Source organism: Barbatula barbatula (genome assembly GCF_947034865.1).
Source record: "Barbatula barbatula genome assembly, chromosome: 8".
Taxonomy (NCBI): Eukaryota; Metazoa; Chordata; class Actinopteri; order Cypriniformes; family Nemacheilidae; genus Barbatula; species Barbatula barbatula.
In genome coordinates, this window is record NC_136771.1 from 4,999,930 (window position 1) to 5,023,351 (window position 23,422).

A 23,422-nucleotide genomic window follows, 5' to 3' on the forward strand; every position below is an offset into this window, starting at 1 on the left:
ACAAAAGGAGCCCAAACTGTACATGAATATTACATATAGTATATATATATATATATATATATATATGTGTGTGTGTGTGTGTGTGTGTGTGTGTGTATATCTATATCTATATAATACATTTATGAACAACGTCACGATTTGTGCAGATGAAACGACGAAAAGCAACAGATAATGTGTAACAGGCTGGCACAGATTAAAGCTCCGCTAGTGGTCATAAAGCCTTCAGTTATAGCATCTAGTCACACCTGCTTAATTTAAAACAAAGACTATTTCATGTCTTCCATGCGTCTGTATTGAGCAATGACCATGCACGTCGTCTCAAAAACATATTTCATATCAGCCAGACAAAAAACAAACAGTTAAAGCTATTGTCTTGAACCTTCACCTTTACCCAAGTCAATTTCTCCAATTTGGTTGTTTAAAAACTCAACAGTAACATTCGGATTCTGTAACAGTAAGAAGTTCTCTTCATCTTCTAGATACAAAAGTAGCAAAAAAGACATTTTTCACAAGATATACAAAATACCTATTTCCTACAGCCTTTTCTTTAAAGACACAGAATGTGTTTCTGAACGCCCCCCTGAGGCCGCCAGCGTTCAGTGTTCAAATGACTCCTGCGTTACAAAACATTTAAAATATTTCAAAGAAATAAAAACAACAGTTTGTCAGAAATAAAAGGAAACATTTGTGAAGGGAACATTTGTTCTTGAGCCACCAGCAATGGTCGTTTTTAAATAGTCGTCGTTGGCGTCTTCCCAAATGAATGCTACGCAACTGCGTACAGTGCATAAAAGTGGCTTTTTTCACATTGTGTTACATTCAAAAAGCCACAGATCTACAGTAATAGGGCACAAATATGGAAAATACAGTAGAACGCGAAACAAAAATATAAATACAGTAGAGCAATCTCTATTATATTAAGACTAACTAAACAACATAACATGATTAAATCTAAGCAGATTGTATTTTTGTTTTAAATTTGCCAGCATTGGTTAGTATTTTATATAATATTTGTGCATCATATGACTTGGACAAAATTGAGCCTATAAGGGGCAGTAAAAACAGTGCTTTAAAAATGACAATAGCTGCGCATCTCAATTCGAAGGCTGCGTCCTCCGGAGGTCGCATTTGTCAGGCGCATATACATCATCGAGTTGTATTATACCAGGTTTCATTCCAGAAAAGCAACAGTCACATTTCAAGGTAAGAAAGGACCTTTCTTACGTCTTAATATAAATATATTTATATTTAATAATGTTTTTTAACTGAAATGAGACGACCCAGATGACGTATGCGGTTGATGCGACCTGAAGAGGATGCAGGCTTCGAATTGAGACGCAGCTAATATGACGTAAGTCAACACTTGATAAAGCTCAGTGGTTGGTCCATTACTACAAAAATCACAGGACATGCACATCTCAGACCACATTAACTAATCAGACAGTGAATTTTTTACATAAAATTAAAAATAATACACATTTGGACCTGAAATGAAGTTGTGTAGTCGAAATGTTCATCTTGTTGTTCGTTCATCCACTCTGCCTTTGTAAACCTTAACATCAATATTCTCATCGATACAATTTCGATATAACGTGCGTGAAAAGGGACATTCTGTATTATTGTGACTACATACAGTATATGATTATGACATCGTAAATTACGCTTCCACTCCTGATCAAAGTACACCCATAATGTCGTTCTTTAACACATATGCGTATGCAGGAGCATCCCCGAATTTTAAACACATACAATCTGCACCTGCTCACGCTTGGAGTACCTGTCAAAACAGCGGTTCTGATAGTCTTTGACATCACAAACCTCCTCTCTCTCTTTTTCACTACGAATCTGCCATGGACGATGATTAAAACGGTGAAAAGGGCGACTGGCCACGTGAGAACCGAATGATGGATTGAGTGAAGGAGATAAAGTTGAAATGGAACGGCTCCAGGAAAGAGACGGAGAGAAAAAACATGCATGGAATGTGAAGGACAGCAGCGATAGAGTCATGCAGACAAACTCCTTTTTTTTAGTTTGATTTAGGTCCATGTCAGTATTACAACGCAACAGTGAACAGTTTGGGATTTGAATTCAATTCAAGTATGTTGACGTGCAGTTACAGGACAAATGGAGCTGAATCAAACGGTCTCTTTGACAAGATTCTTTGTATGAAATGAAAATCATATTTAAGTCATCGGGTTGTGAGGCACTAAGATCAAATCCTGCATCCTGCGTGCTAGAAATGAGACATTTCTCCAAAAGTGCTGGGGATAGTACAGACAGGCCATCTGTGATGCTGACCTTGCTGAGGCTGTTAGTTTAAGAGTTGTTTGTGAACAGTAGCGTGGGCTAATCGCATCTGACTTCATCAGATGATAATGAATTAATAATGCGCTGAAAGATACCATACTAACAACTCAGCACAGGGCTCCAACGAGAATGCAGTCAACATGCTTTAAGAACCGTCAAATAGGGCGGTACAATCATGAAAATACACACATATTGATATTATTGGGCACACAAAGGCAATGAATTTAAAAACGTCATCATCCGACGACTTTGTCAGCGAATTCGTCTGGAGCCCTGGGCTGCACTGCTGGCACTGGAAGATGTTGAACGCTACTGAACATTTAACCGTTTTCATTTTCCGCTGGTGCGACGTCAACTTAAGGCAGTGTGGTGTGATTCGTCTACTAATGCCAGACACGTTTTCTACATTCCTCTAAGCGTAAGGCAACAAGCACACATTATTAGACTCCGTATTTGACCTTTGGTTCCGAACTGTGACGTACAGGATGGGAGACATCAAGCAGCATTAAGGCAGAAAAGTCACGCTTAGCTATCTTGCATCGCGTTTCTCGTTCTATACTAAAAAACTAAAGCGATATTGGGGGGGATCATACAATTGTAAATCAAAACATCAAGCAGCAAACAGCAAACATGTCCTCTAGTAACTAGTTGTCATGATAACTGTGGAACAGGTGATGTCACATAATTCGTAAAGTTAAAGGGCGAAGGATAGTGACAGTTCAGTTACACAATGGTTCCAATAAACGCACAGACGTCTAGGACAGCGTAGCGAAGGAACACTTACGAAGTGATAACCGTAGCCTACGGTGCGTTCCTCGACAACAGGTTTGCGCAAAAGCAACACCAGTTTGTTCTATAACAAAAGTAGGACGAGAAAAAAGAAGCAGAGAAAGGGGAAGGAGACAACAAAGACAAAAAACAAACAGGACGGTCAGTTTTGAGAGCATCCAAGGCCATTTTAACTGTCATCCAAACATTTATATTTCATGATGGGAATGTTGGAGAGGGGAAGCGTTATGCTACTAGGGTCCCCGTACTGTAATTTCTCACATGAAGGATTAAGAAGTGGGACGGGCAAACACACACAAGCCACAGTGCAAAAGGGTACACACTCAAACGTTGCAACACACATCAAGAAAGAAAGGTAAAGAGGTCCCGAGGCTGCTTAGCACAGTACGCCACGCTTCTGGTTGGCCTTCCTCCAGTCCGCTAATTAACACGTGGCATCGCATTCGATGCTTTAGATAAAGCATTGGTAACAGGTCGAGATTGTTGTAAAAATTGTCTACATGGCTTGCAAATCATGTAAATATTTCAGGCTCGAAGCGCTTGACTATACCAAACGTTTTTTTTTTTCTTGAAGTCACACGGAGGTCTCAGGCCCCGGTGCACTGTAGGCGTAAGCTGCCCCGGAAAATCTTGGGTGTTCTCCTATTTGCAGGAAAGAGCTGAAGGTGGAGTAGTCGCGTCTGCCCCCCCAGTAGGTGCGCATCAGTTTTTTGGGACGGGATGAGTCAGACCTGCGGTGGGCGTGGATCTGGCTCTGGTCGCCGCGCCTGTCATGTTTCCGTGCGGGTGGGGCGAGGAGGGATGAGAGGGGTGTGAACTCCGACAGGTGGCCTTTGTACAGCTTGTCAGCGTTCTGGAGAAAATAAAATGTTAAAGATGAATTATCTGGTCATACAGAACAGGTGATAAAGCTGCAGCCAAGACGACACGGTTCCGAAAGCCCCAGCAAGAAGAAGCGCAAACAAAACAAAATGTAATAATGCACAACGACATCAGTCACACAATCGTCACATGCGTTTGCAAAACAATGTATAAAAAGCCCGAAATCAAAAGAAAATCATAGAAGACAGATTTGACCACTTGAGAGGCACCCATGCATTTAGTGAGCAAGACCTCCAAAAATATACTTCTCAAAGCAGTTCCCAAACTGTGAGCTGACGCCCTGCAGTGGGCTGTAGTGGTACTGCAAGGGGCCAAGACGAGCTAATTAAATTTGATAAATTGAATTAAATAATTAAATAAAATATTATACATTATATTAGATCTGTAAATAAATTAATATAATAATAAAACAAAAAAAATATGAATTTTACTGCAAAAAGATTGATGATGTTTTATGTAGCTTCACTTACACATGTCATTTGTAAATAGTTTGCATTGTCATGGATTACAAATGCAATTTATTTATAACCCTCTCAATTCATGAAAAAATACAGTAGTATACTATAGTATTCTGTAGTATTAAATATAATAAATGAATAAACTGTAGTATATTCTTATGTTTCCTATTAAAATGCACAAAACCACTGTAGTATCTAGTAATTTTACAACAGTTTACTATAGTAAAAATATTATAGTACACTACAGTATTGTCTGGTCAAAACTGGTCATGGTCAAAGCTTTTTGTATGTTTTTGGAGGGTCGTGCCCATCTCAAGTTTGGGAAGCTCTTTCTTAAAGAAATGTGATAACTGTATTACAGGTTTGTTGAATGTTGTACAAGGTAAATCTCATGTAGACATGTTGAGGTCACAGCCCAGGTCAAGGTACAAGAACAAAATCACATTTTAAAACGAAAGACAAGAAATGATATCCAGCTAAAACTATACTATAGGACCTTTATGATTCTTTTGGCATATAATTGATCATTTCTTTCTTTGGATTTTGGGGGGCAATATAACCCGCATATGTTGCTGGATGGCTTTCATGAGATGCACCCAAAAACACCTAAAAAGAGGTCAAAAGCATCTTCTAGGACATTCTGTACAGACATATATGGAAATATTACAACATTTTCACTACTCTGTACACAATCTCAAACTCATGCATGAATGTTAGATGCTAAACTGTTTGAAAGTGTCTCCGAGTCCTTATGGCTGCACACCCCAAACCACAATCCAAACACATCCTGAAACACTCAAACCAAACAAGTCACGTCAAACAACAGACCCACACATGTGCATGAAGGTGTTTAATCCAGCGGGTTTCGACTGGAAGGAGCCCATCCAGGTTATAAAAAGGATTCTGGATATCTCAGATCATCTTAATCCAAAACGGCACGATTGATCTGAGAACTCCAGAGCTCCAGTTAACTTGAGGGCTTTAGTCTTGCTCTTTACCATCGAGCCGCTAGGCCTCGGTTGTGTTCTGAACCCCATCTAGCAGCGAGTCATGACTGTGTGCTTCAACCCTGTCAAAGATCCTGTCAGCCCTCATTCTCTGTGAAACATCACATATGTACACACACACATAAACACACATACGCATACAGACTGAAACATGGAGCAATAGACCTGTGTGCAGTTCTTAGGTCTTGGAATGGAAATAATAATAAAAAATATGCATTTTCAATACCTGCAACATAAAATACATAAACACAGACATAAACATGCACATTTCATGCATGCAAACATGAAAAATTACATAAACAGTGACACCACAGGGTAGGTTGATATTAGCCTGTCGGGAAGCGTATGACCCCGATTGATTCTTTGCCGATAATACTGTTCATATCACACATAAATAAACATTCATTACCCTGCTGTGTCTAATACTCACACACACACACACACACATGCACAGAGAGAGAGCGGGAGAGAGACAGATAGAGAGAGTGTAGACGTTCACCTCCTGCTCAGTTCAGAAACTGACACTGCTGGAGGTCTGAGACAGCATAAAGATGGTGGACTGCTCAGCAGTGAGACCACGACGCTTTGACTGCTGTTACCACGGGTCAAGGGTTAAACACGCACAGGAGAGGAAAGGTCAAGGGTCAAGGCCAAGCGTAGAGAAACAGAGAGGTAGAGGGAGAAACAGAAAAGAGCAACAGCTCAGAGGTTAATGTAGCTGTAGATGCTTTCTCTGGAATTTTAAGTGTTAAAATGTTTTTAAGTGTTGTTTTTACAGTTTTATCATATTGAAAAATGAAATGTTTACAGTTAGAGCTCATGTTAACATGAAAGCACAATTGACCCCTTTGCAGAATAATTACGCATTTACGCTTGCTGTGAAAAATTCAAGGAAAACAGGTGAGGGAAAAGATCACACAGGTTAGGTTGGTGGTAAAGCAGCTCAACACACACTCGCAAACAAAATTTCTTTACGAAATTTTTCCTAACATAGTATGTTGACATACCATGTATGTCGACAGTAAAATACATAAAGTACGCATTGTATCACGGAATTGACAATTGAATGCCATTAAAGAAGAAGTGAACCATGAATCAGAATCCACTTACATCAAGCACACTGGGAACCATTCCGACACAAGTGTAAATCTAAAGAGCAGTTAGTATTGTTATTTCAAATATGAACAACTTTTGACCTAATTTAGACAACTTTGATTAATACATATTTTTCTTTTAAGAAGTAACACATCATTGGTCAAAATAGACTTCAATTGGTCATTGCTGTGTAATGTCTATAGGTTCTATTTTCGTCAAATTGTTTTGGTTTCTACCCCGAAGGTTAACATTTCTGTTACTGAGGTGAAATGTAACGCATTCAAATAGGTTTAACATGTTGTGTTATATAAGTGCATCAAACGTGCGTGTAGAGATTGTACCTGTATTTTCTCTGTGGTGGTGGGCCACAGGGCTCTGCACAACACTTTCTTCAGCACATCTGGCAACAGACTGACTATGATCAGCAGAATTATACTGAGCCATGCGGGACCGCTCGACAACATCTGCATGAACACGTAGTACATCCTCTGATAGTTTAGGAAAGGCCTAGAGAATAAACAGGAGACATTATGGGTATGAACTATGGGTACCTTTTGTGTAAAGCTAACATTGCTTTTGTTTATTAGTATGTCACATAAAAAACTTTATTTATTTTAACTCTTATTTCTTATCACACATTTACCATTTATAATTGCTATATTTAAATGTCCCAGACATAAAGTTTTAAAAGATTGAAATCAAAATTAGTTAAACTTACTCTGCATGCTGACTATAAAATGTCTCTGTAAAAACAATAAGTAATGTTGCCAAACTACGTAAAAACTGTGAAGTTTTTCTGTGAATATAGGATATACCGTCATGTTCAGTCATGTTTTAAGTTCAGGTTTCAATAAGACTTTTATTTTGACATTCAGACTTTTAATTTCATTTTAGTTTTATTGTTTCTGTGTTCGTGTTGTTCTAAAAATGCTTAAAATATCATTGCTATAACACTTATTTATGAATGTTACAAAACAAAACAAAATATAACATTATAATATATTAAATATATCAAAGTTTAGGGTCTTTCAGAATCTATCTGACAAATCGTCATGCAATGCATATATAGACATCACTGTCGGGCAATGTAAATACAAATAAACCTGTATAAGGGTGTTTAGATGAAGTGCACAGTGGTGGGGTCCGTACCAAATGATGCCTCCCCACAGGAGTGAAAAGATGATATAGAAAAGCAAAGAGCCCCATATGACAAAATGGTTGATCCATGTCCAGTAATGTGTGTCCAAGGCGAGCTACAGCACATAGTAAGAGATGAAGACGACACCCATTAACATTAAACAAACCATAAAACTGTATAACGGTCTTCACAACAGTGAATGTACCTTTATAGTAACTGTGAACACGAGGACCGTGAACACTAGCGTTCCGAACGTCCAGTTTCCGAACATCTGGAACAGAAAAATTTTGAAAAGGCAGAAAGAGATTGACACAGAGGCACAAACAGACATCTCTCATGTTCCTGGGTTTTGCATATGAATGGATGAAAAGTATAAAAGTGTGCTGACAAGTTAACCACTCAGACTCCTATAAGTTGCTGTAGTGTTGTGTAATATATTCCTGCGCAGATATGCCTAAGGAAATCATGAAATGTTTCTCTATTGTGAAAGATTCTGAAGAAAATGCCCGAACCGTAGCATTGAATTAATATTTTATCAGTGCTGTAAAAGAAGCTCTTCTGCATCTAGTTTTATTGAGATTAATAACGATGTCTGGAAGACTCGGTGATGTCACATGCTTTTTACAATACTACGCCCATAAAAACCTCATAAATAAATACCGAGGCGAGGTTTTAAAATGCTATTATGACTTCGGCATTGCCGTACAGGCCCAATAAAGCTCTGTTTGGGTGCGGTAAGCCTCTATGTTTCTCTTTTCAGAGGTTTGTTCCCTCATTGTTCACAGTGCTGGCAAGCAACTGAATTGAGACACTCTTCTTCTGTCTTCGGGGACACTAGGAGCTTTTTATAAATCAATGAATCTGTACCCGAATCTGTAAAGCATGAATCAAAATCAAAGTGCCACACAGAGCACAAGTAGAACTGTATGATGCTGAATGGTTTTAGTCAACGATATGGTGATGAATTGGCAGTTTCAAAAACAAAACAAGTACAGGGACACACAACAGATGTTAACTTACCTCGGTGAGCCGATGGAATGAAATTTAGTGTTTGTAACCGTGTCAAGGGCAAATGACATTGAAGGATATCGCTAGATGCTTTAAATAATAAACCAGATTAACTATTTGGGAAAAGTGCACTGTTTTGCATCCAGTCTTGTCATTCTTAAAGGGACAGTTCAGCAAAAAATGCTTATTCTGTTATTATTTACTCACCCTCATGCTGTTTCAGATGAGTGAAAACACAAATGCATCATAACAAAATATAAGTCTTACTGTACATCATTGAACTTGCACACTATGCTAAAAAAATATTTTCTTTCATAAAAATACCCAAACATAAATAACCAAACAAGGAAAGTTTGTTTCTTAATTTCTTGAGAAATGTATCTTTTTTAAAGACTTAAATTTCCACATGTCCTTCACATAAAGATGTCATATGGTCTTCAAATATGTCAAAACACCCTAAAACTACTCCATACATCTCCCAAGTATTTGAAGTTTGACAGCTTCTAGTCTCCATTCACTTTCATTGTACAGACAAAAACAGTACCACCATTTTTGTAAAGATCCCCACATTATTCCTAATCTATTAAATGAATGATTAAAATGTCTGTTTATCCACCAAATAAAGCTGACATAGGGTGTATACAGAATATACAGTTTATTCTGTTTTGACATATTTGAAGTTTGACAGCCTGTAGTCTCTATTCACTTTCATTGTATAGAAAAAAATAAAAAGGTGTCACTATTCTGCTAAACAATGTTTTTAATTTATCAAATGAACGCTTTACATTATCATCCATCCCTAAATAAACGGTCGTATGGTCTTTAAAATACTTAAGAGTATAGTATGGACTAGTTTTATGCTGTTTTGACAGAATAAACATCTGATTCTCCATTCACTTTCATTGTAACAGTGTCACCATTCTGCTAAACATCCCCACTTATTCTTTTTACATCATTTATAAAATAAATGCTTTAAATTTCCATCCATACGCAAATAAAGCGATGACATTGTGTTTAAAATACACGGGAGTAGTATTGACTAGTTTTTCGGTGTTTCATATAAGAAGTTACAGTCTCCATTCACTTTCATTGAGTAGACAGAAACTGTACCACCTTTCTAGTAAAGATATCACATTCTTCTTAATGAACTAAATTAATTATTTAAATTCATGTCTAACCTACCCCCAAAAAGCAGTTATATGGTGTTTAATATACAAATTGTATGCTGTTTTGATCAAATTTGCATCTGAAAGCCGCTAGTCTCCATTCACTTTCATTGTATGGATAAGAATCCTCAACATACCCTTAAACAACCCATTTTCTTCCACAGAAAAAGAAACCGATACCATCTTGGATAACCATGAGGGCGGTTGCATGATGACAACATTTTTGCTTTACTAGAAAATCTCACCTTTAAGTGAACTGTCCCTTTAAACAGTTATTCCTAGGAGTCTTAAAAATACTTGAATGATCTTCCTTATTACAGCTGCAGGAAGTGAAATGTTGCTTGTTCGCTCATTGGCCCTTGCATTGAGTCATGTGATGATGGATGTGAATCCTACAGGCCGATGGACATGGGAATGACAACATCTCTCTGCAACGTAACACATGGGACGAACACACAAACTCCTAATCGAACACAAGATGATGGACAGAGGACGATAAACAGAGGGTCACTACACTATACCTACACCGGTCGGCCCGTGCCACGGTAGGTGTCGACTCTGATGTGAAAGCTATGATGGCGATTGAACGGTTAGCAGACACTATGTGAGTGGGGGCGGGGTTTAGGGCGAGGGGCTGCGGAGGGTAACAGTGAAACTAAAAACAGGATGAGAAACAGATAGGGGCAGGCTTACCATCTGTGTGTTGGTGGCCATTAGCTGAGGAAAGGAAGAGAAGCAGAAAAAAAGAAAAGCCAAAGGGCAAGGTAAGAAAAGAGGAGGCGGAGGAGGAGAAAGAAAGATATAGAAAGAGACAGAGAGAGAAAAGCAAAGATAAACAAGGAGAGGTAGGGAGGGGGCAAGGAGCAAGAAAGTAAAGAAAAATTAGGATGTTATAACTTAAAAAGTAATTCAAACAGGCAAAAAAGCAATCCAAAAAGGTTACTATGATTTAACTTAATGGCACAGAGAAAGATGTCTGGTCTGACTGATTACCCAGCATGCGTTGTGTCGCATAAATGAATGGAGAGGCACCTGTAGTGACTTCAAACAAAAGCTCAACCTCCGTTAACCACAAACAAAAGCTCAACCTCAGTTAACCACAAACACTCTGCTCTATGTGTTAACTCAAAAATGTCACACAACAAACATCATCAGCCACCCATTCAATCTTCTTCATGTCACGGAGAAAAAAACAGCACAGCTGCTATGAAGCCTCTCAAAAAACACACACGGACAAACAATGGGTAAGGTGGCGACCGTATTACCTGTCCGTTGCTGGTGAAAGTTGCGTTGTCAAATAAGAAGAAAGCACCGAAGAAGAAGACCATGGCATCAAAGACTCCCAGGAATGTCCAGTAGATGAAGGTGGGCCACCTCAGGAGAGAGTTCTTCGCAATATCTCTACAATATACAAACGTCCCATCACATTACTCATTCGCTCTTACTTTTTACGAATATACAGCAACTTAAAGGGATAGTACAATCAAACATTTTAATCCTGTCATCTGTGACTTTTTCATCTGCAGAAAGATCTACAAAGATACACAACATTGAAACAAGCTTCCTGTTCGGCGTCAGAGATGAGCATCGCGTATTTGTATTGAACAAGCAATGCGGAGGAACAGAAGGACAAAATACTGCGTCGAGGCATTTTCTGAGAAAATACGAAGGGGTTGTTGTTCTACTTCTGTGGGTAAAAAAATAAGTTGGTGTAAGTGGGTCTGTGTGAATATGTTTGCCAAAGGCTGGTGAAACTAACCAATTATTCCTGAGTTGTATTTGGGAGTGTGTTTGTGATGAAGTGAGAAAACTTGGAGGCTTGAAACCAGGAGGTCGGTATAAATAGCCAGCGTGTGGACAGGAAATTGTCAACCAGTCTCAGTGAGGAGATAATAGGAGAAATTCCAGAAATACTTCCTGCGAACATGAGACCGAGTGCAACGCACGTCATTCACGTTCCCTAAATAACAAACCCTAACCCTATCACCTAAACTCCTACTTATAGCAGCAGTTCACAAAAAAAGCTAAATGTCTTTGCGTCGTTTCCCGCGCCATCCAAGCCACAAATATTTGGATCATTATCATTGATTAAAATATTCCGTGTACGGCCACCTGAGCCGTACTCACCTGTACAGAGACGGGTCCCGTTTGAGGATGTCCATGTTGATGTGCTGCTCCATCAGGCTGTAGAGGAGGATGGGTAATGAAGTAAAGCTGATATTGTACAGGGTCAGATATGCAGTGTCGAAGAGCGGCTGCGGAGGGACAAAACCAATTTAACAAAATAAACAAAAACGGTCAAGCAATTCAAGGAGAGAATGTACCAAATGTACTGTAATAGGGATTAGGATATTTTGCGATGTGCGGTTACCTGCTGAGAGAAGCCACAGAAGAACTGATAGAGAAACTGAGGAAAAATAAAGCACACATTCTGTGGAGAAGAAACAAACAAATCTTCAGTACCTGATGATCTAAACACTTCAGCAAACGTGTGTGTGTGTGTGTGTGTGAGAATTTGGTGGCTAAAAATATACTCGGAGTTTAAATTCAATCCAGATTAGATTTGTGTGTTGGAACCGGCCTATTAAGCTTGTGACAGGCTATTTTGCCAGGTTTTCCTAAAGGGTTGGTTCAATCAGTTTTCTTTTGTTCACCCTCATGTTGTTCTGAACCTGACTTTCTTTACGTGTAACTTTGGAGAAGATATTCTTAAGAATGCCGACACTTATCTTTTCCTATTCAATGAAAGTAAACGGTGACTGAGGCTGTAAGTCACTAAATTTCTTTGTCTAGTGTGGAAGATAGATGAGTGTGCACGAACAAACATCATTTTTAAGTGGAACTATTACTTTTCATATCAGCATTCCAGAATCTTTTACCATTTTCACAAAACTTTGATGGCTCCCCTTATTCTTCTGTGTAAAAGAACAGAGCCTTAGTGAAATCGCTGCGTCTGAAATTACATACTATGACAGCACGTACTGATTTAAAGCAAGTACATACTGTTAAAACAGTACTTTCTATATAGTATGTGTGGAGTTTGTATTAATAGATTTCGGACCACTGCATCCGCCAATCATTAATTGTCAGGTGACCCGTATGGTCTTTGACCTATGACATATTAACATCAACCGAGGTACAAACCTCATTTATTCATGAGAGGTTCATCAACCTGTACTTACATTTAAAAAACGGACACCCGCGTTCTCCACTATTGTTATTTGATTTACTTTTGAAATTTTACTGTTGGTCAGCTCCCTCTGCATCATGGGATAGAGAAGTGTCTATCTGATCCATTTCGGCGTAAGCAGTAGACCACCCGGGTATTTCTCGCCTACTGTTTTGTGCACACTGAGGTTTGGACATACTAGTCATGACTCATACACATACTATATAGTATGGAAGTAGGCGATTTCGGATGGATGGCATCTGTTTATCCCCTCTTCAATGTCAGTAGGATTGTTCAAAAATACAACTTTGACTAGTCTCTTAAACTAAAGGGAGAAAACTGTGTTATAGTTTTGTTTTTGTACAGTACTAGTGATTGTTTGTGGATCTGCAGATGCTGTACTCTTTCAGATGTGAGTAACAGCGCCCCTAGTGTATAACAGTGAAAACATTTATAGCAAAAATAAAACATTTTATGCAGACTGTTGGGTAAATGAATGACACCATGAAAACACATATATGTACACATTTCTTAACCGCAACGGAGAAGGTTATTTCCCCTTCCAAGAATCTATGACATATTGTACCTTATAGAAGAAGTACTGGACCAGCTCAGCGATTCTGATGTAATAGTAGTGCCCATGAACCAGCAGCATCTTCTTCAGATGTTTGAACTTGGTAATCGCATAGTCACTGTTACGGGCTGCCTGACGGCCCTCTTTACCCATAATTCCTAGAGGACAGAAAACCAGTCAATAAACAACCAAACATTGGTTTAAATGGTTTTATTTGACACATTCATTTTGGACAAGCTGTTTCAAGCTGGACAATTTGATTCTGTTTGGACAAGTAAATTTGATTCTAAATACGAGCGTGAATTCACCTATGCCAACGTGGGCCTCCAGGATCATGCTGACATCATTGGCTCCGTCTCCGATGGCTAGCGTGATGGGATGTTCCTTTGATGTTTTTATCATCTTCACAATCTGAAAAAACAGTTTCATTACCACAGGTCAGATCATAACAGGGATATTGGATTGTTTTAGTTTGATATACGTCCGATTTCCAGCATCATTCATGATATGTGGCTTTGAGCCCATATGGATTACGCAGGATTTGACTGTGCTCGCTTTGGTTACAGAGAACTCAATAATTGTCTTGTAACACTATCAGTTCTGTCACTTCTCGACTTTACGGTCTCTGGTGTTCTCAGCGGCCTGAGAATGTGATTGACAGCTTTAGTGTGCCGTAAAGGAGAATGAGATCAGCGTTGTTTAAATCAAATTGAACCAAAGCGGTGGTTGCACTTCACTGCTATTAAATGATTATTTTTTCATAAACTGTCTAAAGAATACCACTTCAGAACAGGAAGTGTTGTCATTCGTGGGGCTAAAGTGCTGTATTACCTGTGCTTTTTGTAAGGGTGCCATACGGCAACACAGCACGGCGCTGCAGTTCCTGCAGATTTCCAGGAAAATCTCCTTGTAGTTTCCTCCAACCCTGGTGCCTTCCTGCGTCGGCTTAAGGATAGCTGACAGCGTCGCCCCGTCAATTATCAGACCGTAGTCCTGGCAATCACCCGAGAGTCTGTGAGGACAAACACATGTGTGAAGATGTGCGTGTGCTGTGTGGCAATGTATACATTTCACTACACTCACCCTGAGAACGTGTCTCTGGTCATACTGCCATGCTGTCGTAAGACGGTTCTGCTCAGGTCGAACAGAACGTCGTGAAGGCTCTGCTCTTCTGTCCTCTTGGTTGTCAGTTCCAGGATCTGTGTGCTGCGGTGGAATAGTTTGCTAGCGTAGCATGTTGCTGCTGCAGTTTCCATTTTGTCCCCTGTGAGGACCCATACCTTCATACCGGCCTTGTGCAGGGACTCGATTGTGTCGGCCGCTTTGTCCTGCAGCCTTATATAGAAAATGTCAAAACTATGGTTACGTTTGAATGAAAAAGTCTTTGAATGCTAATAAAGGTTTTGTTTAAAGTCAATATGACAATGTTCGTGTGTCAGAATGTTATACTGGATTTGAGGTCAGTGGCAATCGTGTCAAGCTTTGAAACACAATTGTTTGGCTGAATTGAAATTTTGAATCTATAAAATGCATTTGGATTTATTTTAATTACCATTTTTGTTAAAAAATATATATTTAATATATTTTGTCTATATATTTAATATTTACATTTAAAGCAACATGAAAACATTTATTAGACGGATCAGTATCACAGAGAAGGTACTTATTTTGCAATAATAGTAATCATTTGTCGCAAAAAACCTGTCAAATGATTTGATGCATCCGGGTTACCATGTGTTATTAGTTTCGAGAGGTTGTTATCTGGGAATAACAAACCTGCTAATGTCGCAACGGACCAATCAGAATCAAGCATTCCAACGAGCCGAGTAATAACTAAAATATGAAATAGCACAATATACATATTGATTTTAATGTAGTTTATGGAATATTGTAGACTACAATATATTGCAGTGAAAAGAGCATGATGTTTAAGTAATTACATTTTAGGAAGAAACTACATTTAACTTTAAATGAACATTTTTTTACAATTTAAATATTTACATAGAAAATGTATTCACTTATCATTTATGTATTCATTTATTAAAAACATTTAACAAAAGAATAATAATAATAGTAACTAAACAAAACACAAAAAGTAAATATTATAAAATTATATTATTATTAAAGTTTAAATAATGATAATTATAATAATAAAAATGTATTTACCTTTATTATTTACCTTGAATCAATTAAGATAAATAATAATAATAGTAAATAAAAAATAAATAAATAATCATAATAATTATTATATATTAATTTAAACTACTCTATTTATAAATATTATTATCATTATTTGTAGCAGCAGCAGTAGTAGTAGTAGTAATGTTTTTGGTGACAGTGCCTTATGAACGATAATTTAGGAAAGGACAATGTGAACAGGTCTCGATTAAAAGGACTCAAAGCAATCTTTTATTCAGTATGCAGTGCTGGAATGAAAGTTAATGGCCGATGCTCTGCACGGCTGGATGGCAGAGAGGTCTTATACCGCAGTGTAATGTCTCATCCTACTTCACTCAGTAATTAAGCAGCCTGGCGGTCAGGAATCACAGTGCCATACTGCTGCCAGATAATTAAGACTCCGCCCCCAACTGCACCTCGCTCACAACCCAGCCACGCAGGAAGTGACACTCTCACGAAGACTCCCGGGAACAAGCGGCAAGATGCTCTATTACACTCACTTTTAATCCTTCTAGTAACATGAAGAGGATTTTACGTTAAAACTGTTTATTTGAGTTCAGCTATATCATTCTCTTAAAGTGGCAATCTGTAACTTTTTTGGTTAAAATTAAATCAGCCCAAACTCTTTACCTCACAACGACGTCCAACGCTAAACTTATAATAAAAGTTCAAGAGTTCACCTCGCAGATAATGAGTACGGATAATAAGGGAAGGATAGTATGCGTATAGGGCCCTGGGCCTCCCCCACCCGCTGCAAAAATGTAGAGAGAATGAGGAAAGTCTATTTGTAGACGTTTTATCCCAAGCGAAAAGAGTGATTGGTGGGATTGGTCATAGCAAGCCAGCCGGGTTAGTTATCTGCATGTGCTCCTCCCGAACTTTGTTAATAAAACATCATTTGTTGAGCTGTTCACACCAAACGTGTCGCATTCATCGCTCTTTATTACTCGCTGGATTAGTAGGTGTCAATGAGCTCTTCGTGCCAATTTCTCGGCCGGAAGACGTGATTGACAACCAATGCGCCTCATTTGCGTCGTATCTCTGCATTGACATTTTGTATAATTTGCTCAGGCAAATAGTTCTAATAATTCACGTTTGGTGTGAACACAGCATTAGCGTAAAAATTAAGCTGTCAGGTACGTTTTTGCAGGGACTTTGACATCATTTGACTTCAAGACACGTAAAAAAAGTATGTAAAGTGTGTTATGCTTTAAGCGGATGACGACCTTGTTTATACGATTCTCTTCTTATTGAGCAGGATTATATAAAAAACGCTTTATAATCTTGACTCGATATATATTTTTCTCATCTTTGAAAACAACTTCTCTTTTCGAATGATGTCATCAGGGTCGTACAGGTGGAAATGTTTTACGCCATCGCTTTTGAAGATAAACCTGTTCTTTAGCCTCAAAAAAAGATTGGCCTGATACCCCGGCCAATAAATATTACACCCTCAAGTTTGTCCTCATTCTTTTACAAAACACCCAGTTTTAACGAGCCAATCAGTTGCCAAGAAATAAAAAGAAACCCCACCCTAAAATTTGGTTCTAAACAAATATACTGCTTTATTCATTTCTTTTATTCTAGTTTTCACGATCAATTCCTGTTTCATTGTTTTCACGAGCCAATCAGTTCAAACTCCGCCCTACATTTTTTCTTAACGAATACACGGTTTAATTCATTCATAACTTATTTATTCAGTCGGTCAATGATCCCTCTTATCAAATTAGCTTTTTAGTCAATTTAATAAAAGCTTGTGACTGTTAACAACAGTCTTCTTCATACAGGCTACTGATTACAAATCAACGATGCCTGACAAAAAATAAGTTCCCCTCCAGTAATCGCAATTCCTTTACCCCGTCATATTCATTAAAGCGGCCGACACAGATTGATGTGTTTATTTGTAAAGTCCGTAAGTGCTTGACGCACAACAGTAGTTCATCAGCACGGTGTGTGCCGGCCCATTGATTGATTCAAGAGGGCTCTAATTGCGTTAGCTGCTTGTTATCAGGCGACACCGATGCCTGACGGATGGACTCTATTGATTGGCTGCGCGATTAACGATTATCCAGAACGCATCCTTCAGAGCTCACGTGTGTTTATATGAGATGCCGGGCCCGTAATGCTTCAATGCGGTCGTTGGGATGTAAGCTGTTGTCGACCACTCTCTGGATGCACTTTATCGGTGACATTTGTTGATGGGCAATGCTGTAGTACTTGAGACCGGACTCGAGATGTTTTTCTGAAGTCTCAGACTTGGTATCTGCACTCGGACTTGGTCATTGGACTCGGCAAATGTTCTAGTTGGTCTCGACCGATGTCTGATGATGATTATGTAGAAAACCATCGATGAAGCATATATGTTTGCTTTAGTTGGACTCGTGACTTTTATCAAGTTAATTATCTTTCCTCTTGGAGTAGGTTACTTTTTGTGATGGGTGTCAAGCTGTAAAAAAACTGAAAAATAATACTAAATGATGTTGATGACTGATTCAAGTGTTCGGTTTCAATTTAAAGTTTTTGTATTTTCTATCAATTCAAAGAAGAATAATAAGCCTTAAATCTCACGATGTATTATCACACAATACTCATAAATCAATAACACAATGCACTCATGAGCAATTATTTAGGTAGCTGCACAAAGACTACAATCATTATCGCCTGATCCCAATGGATCTGACTTTTCATTGCCTCAACAGTTGTATTTTATCACAATGTTATAACAGACAATGATAACCTAACGTTAAAACACACGAATCAAGAGCCCAACTAAAGCAAATAATTATTGTTTGTTGAAAATTCAGCAGCCCAGAAGTCATGTCCAGGGGGGCATATTTGTACAATCTTTTAATGGCTTTTAAGCCCAAAGTTGACTCTGTCTGGCTGCGTTCGCGTGCCGCACCACATCATTTTCTTCATCAGCATCCGCATGCATTCCAATACTTGAGACCGCGAGGACCGATGGGACACGTACAACAGCACATGCGCACGGAATTGCTGAATTGGCCGACTCCACTAGATGTTCTGCACATGTGTCGAACTCGTCCATCCGCACTTGAGTATGCCCAAGAAGCTGTGCGGTTGTGTTTGTGCATGAGACGGACGTGGAAACTTAACTATTATCGGGCCATTAGGTTCAGATAAACAATTGAAATATGAGATGCATGGTATAAAAAGGACTAAACTTTAAAGGTTTTTTAACAACATTATTTTGAAAAGGTAAACAAGAGCATTTCAGGGACAATGGGTTTGATTCAAATATACTAAAACTGCTTACGATTGTATCTGTTATTTAAATTTGTTGATCAACTCGTGTATTCATATTTTGTATGCATGAGCCTTTACACAAAAAAGTGTTTTGTGTAGCCTCCTTATATTCTTCTTAAAATTGAGCTTCAGTTTACACTCCATATGCATCACGAATATAAAGTTTTTATACGTTTTATAATAAAAGCAAAGATCCAGAGTTGGACACCACTTTTGACCACCGTCAGTGACTAGATGTGAAGTTAACATGTTTCAGATTGTCTAGAAATGATCATTCACCTGTCCTCAACAGCTGTGGCTCCCAACAGGATGAAATCTTTCTCGATGACATCATAAGCTTCAGCCAGTTTCTTGTCGCGATCCTGCAGAGCCAGTTTAGCACAGTTGAGGAGATGACACGCGTCATCATACTCCTTTTGACTCAGCTTCTTATACGCCACACAGAGAGTCCGCAAACCCTCCTAAAGGAGAAATATGTGTAACAATGCTATAAGTGTAGCAGGTACATTCATTTACAAAACAAAGCTTTCCATTACCAGAATTCACAATTTATCCGAACTCTAAAATTAAATTCAGACTTATTTGTAGCTTAGTAAGAATGATAATGTTAAAGGAATATAGTTCATTCAAAAATGACTGTTCATAAAACACCTACGTATATGAGAATTGTCGGTCAGGCCTCCTTCACACAGTCTTCTGAACAATGAATCTATTTCTCTATCTAATTTAAACCTTTTCACTACAGCCACTGAAGTCATGAATCAGCCCGAATCCCTGCGCAACTGAACCCCTTTTCCAAAGTGATGTCATCCCTGACCCAGATCCACAAGAGATCTTCATTCCTCATGCCCCATATTATTTTATTTTCCAACGTACACTGTTTGATATATGACCCGTGTCATATTCATTCCATTACACACAGAAAAACAGGAGACCAAACGTCTTCGGTAGAAGCTAAACTAATGACGGTTGTTTTTAACGATCGCTCCTCTAATGAAAGCTAATGATCAGAGATGGGCCGCACTTTAAAAACACATCAATAAAAATACATTTGTCCTTTTGTTTCACTTTCTTCCCCTCGCGCTCTCAACAACCTTCATGTACTTTCTTGAAATAGGTTTACACCTAACTTCATGACGTTAACTAAATGAAAGTTGCTCAAACTAAATCCTGCGAGAAGATCTTTTTTCTTCGCCAAGGTGCTTTTGTCGCCTATAAATAGCACTGCTAAAATAAGACAGAAGATGAAGATGTTTCTTGTTTCTGCTCACCACAGCGTTGTGCTCTACCCGCGCTTTGACCTGCTCCACCTTCCCAGAAACCACTCGTGGGAAAATAGAGGAATCTGCACCTTTACAAAACATGTAGTACTCTCCTTAAACAAACAAACAATTATAAAATTATAAACAATTATAAACATTCAAGTTATAATTTTAATATCCAAATGATAAGATTTGGATATTCATTCATAATAATAACAATTGGAAACGATAACTATAAAGACAACTATAATAACCTATAGTAACCATAATAACGTTATTATAACATTTATATAACATAACGTTTAGTCTTAAATTCAGCAGTTTCACATTTTAGGTGTGTGATCCCTTTCAATTTGAATGGATTTTGATTGTCTGTTAATGTCTCTATAAACATTTATCAACATATGACAAGTAAATTTTCAACTAATTTTACTTTTTTAACCCCTTCCTTCCCATCACATGGCTCTTTTCCCTTATGTTAATATGTAACGTCCACTTTTCACAAGCCAATCAGTTCTCAGCAAATATGAAATTTCCAGGTCAAAACGCCGCATCACATTGACTTTAAATGAGCATATTAGTTATGCTTGAAAATCCGGTTTTCAAATGAAAAGATGAATATCCGTTCAGTCAATTGGTACGTGACCGTACGTGTTCAAGAGTCGTACAGATGTCTTAATCCATCTCTCATTTGTATGCTGGTGACACAATGACCCACTTGCATTAACCGGACCCTCCATTCGGACACACACGGTGAAACATTCAACTGGAATGTGAAATAGTGAACTGTCTGTGCGCGTGTTTACAAAACTTTGAGGACGAAACTATTCCCAGAAGTTAAATGTGACAAAATCGCCATTTCTCGTCCTCAAAGATGATTCGTTACATGACGTAAAGTAAATGTGTTTATTTTTATTTCCATAAATCATGCATTGCGTTTTTAATGAGTGGGATAGGCTAACATGAACTGGGTCAAGGGGGTTATTCATCTTACCTGTGCTTGATCTCACGATTACGCTCATTCTCCTCCTCACAGAATCAAAGTTCAACACCTCCAGCAGTTCGAATCTAAACGCATTAGATTTGTAAATTACAGGTGTGTAAATAAAAACGACGATGAATCAAAAGGTTTATTGATCTACAAGCTCTACTACACATAGCCACAAATATAAACGAGTCCCTTTGGGATTTCCTTATTACAGACAGACCCCTGTGTTCTCATTTGTAGGACAGTGTGTAACTGCACTAATTATGGCAAAGTCCTTGTCCTCTGAGGGCACACACACACACACACACAAGCCTTTTCTATTCTACACTACACAAAACACATGTCCTTTCGTAATTCAGCTGATCATAAGACAAACAGGGGCCTAAACTTTATTATGATGTTGATAACACACTGAGTAAATACATCAAACTGCATAACGCCCGATTCACATTTCACGTATTTTCCGCGTGCATATTCCTTATTTTAAAGGGATACTCCACCCAAAACTTTTTTTCTGTCATGAATTACTAACCCTCAAATTGCTCGAAACATGTACACATTTCTTCCTTGCAAAGAGAGATATTTTGGAATAATGTTAGCAACCCACAGTTCTGAAGCACCATTGACTGCCATCATTTTTTTTAAATGTCTTGGTCCTGTTGAACACAAAAGATGATATTTTGAGGAATGTTGGAAAACAAACAGATCTGTTACAAATGTTTCCTGCTATGGCAGTAAATGGTGCTTCGGAACTGTGGGTTGCTAACATTATTCCAAAATATCTCTCTTTGTGAGAAAGAAATGTTTACATGTTTGGAGCAATTTGAGGGTTAGTAATTCATGACAGAATGTTTGGGTGGAGTATCCCTTTAAAATAAGGAATATGCACACGGAAAAGACGTGAAATGGTCCTAATGCAGTTTGATGTATCCAAAATCTCTCTTTGTGATCAGCCGAACAAAGAAATGTATATATGTTTGGAACAACTAGAGGGTGAGTAATTCATGACAGAATTTTCATTTTTGGGTGGAGTTACGCATGGCAGGCGCAAATAGGGGGCGACACGCATGAGATGAAAGTAGGTCAACTTTTCAGAGTCCTGCACGTGCACCGTGGGTCATCTGAAGAGAGAAAGCGGCTCAACTCGCATTTTTCTTGCGGTTTTAGACGCGAAATGTGAATCAGCCTTAACCCGGTTCACTGATGAGCTTCACCTTTTTCACACCGTATGTTGCAAAAACGTATATGAGAAAAATCCAGTAACACAGTAATATATCAGCTTTGATATTCAGTTTAGGAACGTGGGATTGTGGGTAAAGCTCTTTTCCCAGGTTAGCCAACTAAAAAAGACTTCCTAACACCAGTAGCTTCCTGGTGGTCATTCTGTTTTCCAGATGGCTCACCTCTCAGTCTCATCCTCTCTGTTAAGGATCTCCATGTGACTGTCCTTCAGTCGAAGATAAGTGAAGCCCAACCTAGTCAGGCGAGAGAGCTCTTTTAGTTATTTTCGAGCTTAAAATACGTTTTTTCTAGATGTTTGTGAGCATGTATGTCTTACCTCTGCATGCCCTCCACCAGCGCCACCTCGTCCGGAGAAGAAGATATGTAGGAGGAGGTGAATTTGCCTTGATGGATCCCTCTTTTGATGCCGTCCACCGTCTCCTCCTCTTTCACCTGAACTGTGTGACACAGACATAGAGCCCGGAAGAACAGCTCCTCGCGCTCCTGATGACACACAAGCCAGGGGAGATTTTAAAAATTGAGCGTACATGTATAGAATTCAAGTTAACAAATTACTTTGTGGACTTTAGTCACGTTAGCCTGAGCTCAGAGATGAAGTGAGAATCCATCCATCCATCACCTCACCAATCCCCAGCTAAAATACTACAGTAGTCTGCATGTTAATGTGATGGATGTCTGTAATGAAATTCATTCATCCTCTCGTTGTCTGAAAAGTGCTGTCCTGTCATCTCACAATTGTATAGTCAACATGCACGGCATTTCCAAAAGTACATGGACACTTACGTACAATGTCTACATTGTTCCACAGTTTCTTTGCGACACAACCATAGCACCCATTCAACAAATTGTTTATTTAATAGAATTATCATACCAAAAAATAATAACATAAATA

General features: G+C 38.6%; 1 protein-coding gene across 2 annotated transcripts in view; it reads right to left on the reverse strand.

The window, feature by feature from the left end:
- Positions 1-3,562: 3,562 nt before the first annotated feature.
- The window catches only part of atp11a (ATPase phospholipid transporting 11A), a 54,409-nt gene continuing 34,549 nt past the window's right edge, over positions 3,563-23,422 (reverse strand). The window contains exons 14-30 of one of the 2 annotated variants that reach the window (XM_079462430.1): positions 22,847-23,013; positions 22,692-22,763; positions 21,295-21,368; positions 20,310-20,413; positions 19,318-19,499; positions 14,677-14,928; positions 14,425-14,605; positions 13,902-14,004; positions 13,606-13,751; positions 12,222-12,281; positions 11,978-12,105; positions 11,116-11,251; positions 10,544-10,567; positions 7,882-7,947; positions 7,688-7,791; positions 6,880-7,045; positions 3,563-3,949 (exon numbers count right to left, since the gene is read on the reverse strand). In XM_079462430.1, coding sequence (XP_079318556.1) covers positions 3,671-3,949; positions 6,880-7,045; positions 7,688-7,791; positions 7,882-7,947; positions 10,544-10,567; positions 11,116-11,251; positions 11,978-12,105; positions 12,222-12,281; positions 13,606-13,751; positions 13,902-14,004; positions 14,425-14,605; positions 14,677-14,928; positions 19,318-19,499; positions 20,310-20,413; positions 21,295-21,368; positions 22,692-22,763; positions 22,847-23,013 — 2,244 coding nt within the window. In that variant the 3' untranslated portion in view covers positions 3,563-3,670. The remainder of the gene's footprint in view (positions 3,950-6,879; positions 7,046-7,687; positions 7,792-7,881; positions 7,948-10,543; positions 10,568-11,115; positions 11,252-11,977; positions 12,106-12,221; positions 12,282-13,605; positions 13,752-13,901; positions 14,005-14,424; positions 14,606-14,676; positions 14,929-19,317; positions 19,500-20,309; positions 20,414-21,294; positions 21,369-22,691; positions 22,764-22,846; positions 23,014-23,422) is intronic. The other variant, XM_079462431.1, reaches the window with a different exon arrangement.